Source organism: Psittacula echo (assembly GCF_963264785.1).
Source record: "Psittacula echo genome assembly, chromosome: Z".
NCBI classification, from domain to species: domain Eukaryota; kingdom Metazoa; phylum Chordata; class Aves; order Psittaciformes; family Psittacidae; genus Psittacula; species Psittacula echo.
Genome location: NC_137742.1, coordinates 74073405 through 74080502, shown reverse-complemented (window position 1 = coordinate 74080502; position 7098 = coordinate 74073405). Strand labels below are relative to the sequence as shown.

The following is a 7098-nucleotide window of genomic DNA, read 5'->3' as shown; positions in this document are numbered from 1 at the left end:
CTAGTTTAAGCCACAGAGTTGTCAATGTAACTAAGTATTTGAAACACTTAAGACTAAGGTGGGTAAAGATAGCCTTCCCAGTTCATGTAACAGTGAGAAGACCTACAGGACTGGGAATAGAGTTCGAGCTCTTGTGGATGCCTGGCCCCCATCCCCTCCCCACACCCCCTTAAGAACAGTTAAACGTAAGATTTCTTACTTGGTAAAATAAACATGGGACCTTTAGATTCTGAATCACCATCCACTTTCTTCTTTTCCAACAATCGGGTTAAAATTTTCCCATATTAAGGGGAAAAAATGTATTTAATAAGCCACGTGATGTCAGAAGTATAGTGGTAAGTGAGGAGGGAGCAGCTAAGGCAGTAATAAGGCTAAACATCGAAAATTAAGGCTAAATCGTGCCGCTGACATGCAGTCGAAGCTGGCCGGGCCCCGCGCATTGCCACGGCTGTCAGCCTCACGGCGCAGCCTCTGCTCGGCGTTCCGGAGCCCAGCCCTGCGGCCAGGTTATCTCTCCTCTGCAGCGACCCGACACCCCCGACATACCCCCAGGCGAGCAGACGGCAGGGCCCGGCACCAGGACACCCGTTCCCGCGAGGGCCGACCGGAGAGCCGTGCAAGGCGATGCACACCGGCACCCAGAGCGTGGGGCTGGCGAGGGGCGGGCCTGTGTGGGACTGGGCGGGGCGGCTGGGGGCGAAGTGGGCACCGAGACCCGGGCAGAGGATTGTTGATGCGGGCTGGGAAGCTGCAGAGCTGGGGCACATCCGCGGCCGCTGAAGGGGCGGGATTAGGTCAGAAGACATCAGCTGCGGTGTGAGGTGCCAGAGCAGCCCGGGGCAGCGCCGGGCCTGGGAGCATGCTTCGGGAGGAGGAGTGAAGAATCGTGGGCACGCCGCCGCTTCGTTTCTCCCCTCTCACCAGGAGTTTCGCTCTTGAGGGCGGAGGCCGGACTCTGCGAGGGAACATGCAGCCGTTTCCCGGCGGTGAGTACTGGCGGCGGTGCACCCCGAGCTCGGGATGGAGGCCCACGGCCTTCCCAGGCTGGCCCGTCTTGCCTTGCCTCCCGCCGCAGGGCCCAGGCGCGGCGAGGTCTCCCAACGGAAGCTGCTTACCATGGGGAATAGGAAAGGCTCCTCAGTTGTCCTCCCCGTGAAAGTCACCTCAGGTGTTGTTTTATTTGGGTGAATTAGGCACACGTATGTTGTAACTTGGAAGGTGAGAGGAGGCTCCTGCTCTTTCTCGGTACTTGTTGCCTGGCCATAGTCTTACGATGGCAGATAACGGACAACATGAAGCCTGGGCAACTTCTGCACCAAGGTGCGTTCTCACTATGTATTGCTCTGTGGAAAGAAAGAGCCTAATAAGCACCCGCATGACTCCAAAGCCATCATGTCTCTCTGATGAGAAGGAGGACCCAAACTCTCTGTTTATGCCATTTTCCTGACCGAAGCACTTTCTACAGTGTTTCCTCACAGCAAAGGAAAGGAGAAATGAAATACAGGAGGATTTAGGGTGTTTAAAAAAATGTTTCAGGGTGTTCCTGGAAACAGGAACCTTTCAGAACTGTCGGTGCATTGACAGAATAATAATGCTTAAAGTAACATTGTGGTTGCAGTTTTGAGATAAGCATACAAGAGTGTTTGTTGACAGAGTGTGTGAGCTTGTGCTTGTGAAGCCATGTGAAGTCCATGTTACCACTGCTTCTGTATTAGTAACACGTTCTATCGATCCAGGACAGAAGAGGAAATTAAGCTGTCAGATCAAACTAAAACTCAAGTATGTTTGGTTAGTCTTAAGACCATAGCCAAATATGGACTTAAGAAAAGACACTGGGTAAAGCAACAGCTTTCCTGTTGAAAATACAGCTCTTTTATTATAGATGGGATTTGGGCTGTTAAATTACAAGCATGCTGGGTAGCCATAGCTAAAACACGGGGTAGAGTTTGCTGCATTATATTTTAACTCCTCAGTGACCTGCGAAATCAGAGTACAAAACTTCTGCCAAAATCAGAAAAAAACCCATGCAGTAAAAAAATAAACTTTCTGTTTCACTTGGGAAATATATTGTCATTGCCTTGTGTTTCCCTTTACTCAAATACTCTAAAAATTTGCTATCTGAAGGTCATGATCTCTGGGTATATTCTGTTGGTTTAACTAGCAAGATGGACCTTTTTTGTTTGTTTGTTTGTTTTGAGAGTGTTTTGTTTGTTTTGTGTTTTTTTTGTTGTGTGTTTTTTGGTTTTTATTTTTTTTCCATATTTATGGTACGGTTTGTACAAGCAGGTGATCTTTTGGTTTACAGTTTATTACAGTCACAGCACTGTAATATGCATTCCTTTATGAGTGATGAAAAGACCTTGACTTTTAATAGTACTGCAGTTTCGGGAAGAATTTTGTTTAAAGTCATCTTGCTAAGTCTATCCTCTTTGAGAGAGACAATCATCATGTTGCTATCACTCTAAAAGTCTGTTTGACATAATACTGTTACTGCGTTGTGCAATAAAACATTACAAAGATTCTGCCCTTTATCCATGCAGCTGAAAGAAGTGGCAGTGTGAGCCTGAGCATATAGCTCAAAGGTACTTTGTGCTACCACTGAGAAGCCATGTTCATGCTCAGAACTTCCTATTTCTTTTTTCCCTTACATGAAAAGCCTGGAGATGATGGTAAGATGGTTTGGATAAAAATTTGGAGCTGAAAGTGGTTAATAAATTTCCTCCGGAAAGCTGACTGTGCTGGGAGGGATGCTAAAGAGAATGTGCAAATATTAGAGCATAGATGTTGCTCCTTATTTTTACGATCTTGAGGTGTGTTTGGTGCTCAGTAGCAGCTGCTAAAATCTGAATTGAAAGGGATGTTTACGCTATTGGCTGCTGGTCTGAAGCTGTTATGGGCATCAAATCTTTAAAATAAACTATGCTTTATGGTAACTGAAAGGTTTTGGTTTGTGTTATGCAGTAGTAATGAGTTGTGTTTGTGGGTCTGTATGTTAATTTCCTGAACAAAGTGCTGTGTAAATTCAGAGGAAAAGGAGGTTGTCACAGGAAGCTTACGGTATTATATTTGTAGCTCTCTGAGTTCTTTGGGGCTTTTACTCTTATAAAACAGAGAGTCTGATGATTTTCCAAAGCATTTCAGTTGGATTTGGTACTCTTTGATACCCATTTGTCAAACTGTCAAGAAGACAATTTCTTGTTTTACTTTATGGATGTAGAGCTGTTTCAGAATGGATATAAAGACTTTATAAAACAGTCTTTAAGGCAGCAAATGCACTAAAGTGGATAAGAAAGATCACTGTTTTTCTAATTCAGAAGTCAAAGAAATCCCTTCCCAGAAATGCTAGTAGGTGTGCTGAACTCTTATTGTTTGAATAGTTTCTCCAGTGGAAATACTTAGATAACCTAAATAAAAATATTAAGGTTCATTTTTTACTTCAGCCCCCCCAGCCGCGTACTGGAAACTTAGCTCAAATCCTCCTTGGAGAGTGCTTTGCTATGCCTTCTTTCCTGCCCAGGACTTCAGTTGAAGATAATGTATGAGTTCTGTGGCTCTGGAAGAACAGTTAATTGCAGATCTATTCTTAGGTCCTGGAATCACTGAGTTAATCATAGGTTATCTCAAGTTGGAAGTGACCTATAAGGATCATTGAGTCCAATTCCCTCCTCCTCTTAGGACTACCTAAAACTAAATCGTATGGCTGAGAATGCTGTTCAGATGCTCCTTGAATTCTGACAGGCTTGGTGCTGGGACCACTTCCCTGGGGAGCCTGTTCCAGTGATGAACCACCCTCTCAGTGACGAACCTTTTCCTCATTCCCAGTCTGAACTTTCTCTGAAATGGTATAAATGTTATAAATTAGTAAATGTTTCAGAAATGGTTATTGGTAAGATTTTATTTTTTGATATTAATTTGTCAAATTTACATGACTATTCTTAATCTGAGACCTTTTCAGAAATGTGAATAATCAAAATGTAATTAGAAGTGCACGGAGAACTGTGTTTGCATGTAATTATTTTTCCAAGTTGTATGATCTCCAGTCCTCTGAATTGATAACTAAAAACTAATGAGCAGAATTTATTGGTTCTGTCTAGTCATTTGCTACCTACACAGTTTTACTCCCCCCACAAAAAAAAAAAAAAAAAAAAAAAAAAAAAAAGAGTGAAATACTGACTAAAGGAGATACGTCATGTAATTTGGGACATCTCTCTTTTGACAATATTATGAAATGTTTTGCAAGCTTTTTGCTTTTATTTTTAGATTGTATGTGTTTCTGCAAGATTACTTCATTTCCTGTTTATTATGTTAAACACGGAACTGTTCCATTTGAGATGAAAGGAAAGGTAGAAGTGAACTATTACAGCATTTCTCATGACAGGTGATGTGCATAAACAAGTAACTGCAGAAGAGAAAACTTGTGATGATCTGCTGAAATGTAAATAATATTCACTTTGACTGACATTCTTAAATTATTTTATCTTTTTTACACAGGGAATAGAAAAGAAACTTTGAAGTTAATTGCATAACTAAACTGATGAACAAAATAAAAAGGCTTTCCTGGGAATAAGTGGGTTTTTTTTGTAGAAGGTAGAAATGATTCAAGTTAGGTAATGTAATTTACAAAGAGAAAAATGTCATTTGCAAAATCTAGTAATTTCAGCTAGTTCCTGACAATTCAGCAATGTTTTCTGTCTTTGTGTTAGTTTTGTTCAGTATATAATTCAGTATATATCTATTTTTTCCCCTGGACAACATGGTCTAGTGTGAGGTGTCCTTGCCCATGGCAGGAGGTTTGGAACTAGATGATTTTAAGGTCCATTCCATTCTGGTACTGGAGATTGCAGAAGCATGTTCTGTGTGCATAATCTGTTGGGAGCAACAGGCATACAGCTAACTGTCAATATTGCATACTGTTGTGTCATGGAGCAGAAGGGTTCCTGTTGGTTTTAAACTGTATATTCAGTCTTGATCAACAGACCGAGTAATCTGTTTTGGTGAGACAGTAGATAAAAGTCTCAGAATCTCAGTGTTTTCTGTCCCTCCTCCATGTTTTGCATATCCCAAGCATTTTACTTTAGTCAAATATTACTGACAGAAAAAAATGCTGATTGTATCTGTTTCTATATGTGATTTTTATGTTGTTGAAGTGCATGTTGCTGGATAGTATTTTTCCACAAAGCCGTGTTGTAGCATCTGTATCTTGTGTTCCTGTGTCAGCTAAGCTGAACAGAACCCTGTTTTATCAATGCGTTTTATATGTATTTGCTTTTACTGCATTTCTGTGAACTCCCTGTATAGCAATGGCTGCTCAGAAATTAATTTAGTAATTTGGATGCTCTCTGTGTAGCTGAGAAACAATCTGGGCTCCATTCACATGGGCTAAGATTTGCATCCTTGTTTTGCTGGCATTTTACAATGCTGGGATCTGAATGTACTAGGAACAAATCTGGAACAGAATATTCCAGCGCCTGCCATGAAGTTAAAAGCAATTTGATGGTTAGAATAATGAGGGAAGTAGAGAAATGTGAGAACAGAGAAAGACTTTTTAACACATCAATAGAATTACTTGTAACTGCTTATGGTGGGAATGCCATGTTTGTCCTGCATTAGGTACACTGATTAGGTTAGCAGGCTCCATCACAGCAACTGACTTGTTGGCATCATTCTTGATTGGCAAAAGTTCAGGCTAGTGCTGTGCTGAGGGATGGTGCCTGGAATAGAAGAGGCTACACTAAATGTTAAAATGCAGGATGGTCAATATCCTTTACACTTAAAAGTTCTTTGTGATTATTTTCCACCTCGTCCCATTTATACACAAAGCCATGAAAGCCATTCCAGTGGCATATCTAAAATAACAATATGTAGATTCTAAACCTTGTCTTTGCCAAACCTGGGTCCTTTTCACAAAAAGAGTAGGTCGTATTGTGGTAACTTTTCATCTATAAAAATTATGATTGTGGGATTAAGATCTGTCAAGGCAAAAACCCCTCATATGGGTTTAGAATTGTTACTATGTGGGGTTGTATCCATTGGCAAGGCTATGATCTAAAGTAATTATTCTCTTCTAAATATAATTGGTGATTAAAAATATGCTTTGTCTAGAGAGGAACAAAAGGTTGTGGGTTTTATTTCTGTTGTATCTTTTTCCCTAATTTTGCTATTTTCTTTCTTTTCCTAGTAGCAGTATATATGTTCTGAAATGTGTGTACCTTCTAATAACAGTGGTGTGAACAAGGATATGTACATTGCTGGGCAAAGCAACCCAGGTTAGTTGCCTGTATGCACAGCTGCTTGTTTGGAGCTCCCTCAGGGCTGGCTCTAGAGTGACCCTGGTGGTATTTTTGCAGAAGCATGTCACAGACCCCAAGGGGTACGTTCATCTGCTGTGTAGATCAGTCTGTCACTCAGTGTAGTCTGCAGCTCTCTCATCTGCTTTTGCAATCATGAGAATGAATGGAAGAAGTGATCCCAGAATGCCTTCTGAAAAGCATCTGGTGTCTGAACTGCTTCTAACCCTGTGGCTGTAATGAAGCTGATTTCAAAGCTGATATATGATACCTGGTGTCGTGGTTTAAGCCCCGGCTGTAAATTAGAACCACGCAGTCTACTTCCCCCCCCACTCCCCAGAGGGATGGGGAGGAGAATCGAAAGAATGTAACTCCCACGGGTTGAGATAAGAACAGTCCAGTAACTCAGGTATAACACAAATCACTACTGCTGCCACCAATAATAATAATGATAAGAGAAATAACAAGGGAAGAAAATATGATACCGCTCGCCGGAAAAGAGCCCGACCGAAAAGAGGACGTGCCCTTCCGGGTAGCTCCCAGTTACATCCCCGGGCATGACGTGCTGTGGTATGGAATACCTCTTTGGCTAGTTTGGGTCAGGCGTCCTGTCCCTGCTTCCTCCCGGCCCCTCCTCCTCCCTGGCAGAGCATGAGACTCACAAAGTCTTTGGTCAGTCTAAACATCAGTTGTTATCAGCTTTGTTCCGAGGCTGAAAGTCAAAAACACAGTGCTGCAACAGCTACTAAAAAGGAGAAAAACTGACTGCTACTGCTGAACCCAGGACACCTGGGTAGGGTTTTGGAGCAGT

At 42.2% G+C, this 7098-nt stretch overlaps 1 protein-coding gene across 2 annotated transcripts in view; it reads left to right on the top strand.

Moving 5' to 3' along the window:
• Positions 1-822: 822 nt before the first annotated feature.
• The window catches only part of LNPEP (leucyl and cystinyl aminopeptidase), a 42565-nt gene continuing 36289 nt past the window's right edge, over positions 823-7098 (top strand). Inside the window, exon 1 of one of the 2 annotated variants that reach the window (XM_080638718.1) lies at positions 823-986. In XM_080638718.1, the coding sequence (XP_080494844.1) occupies positions 968-986 (19 nt within the window). In that variant the 5' untranslated portion in view covers positions 823-967. The remainder of the gene's footprint in view (positions 987-7098) is intronic. The other variant, XM_080638719.1, reaches the window with a different exon arrangement.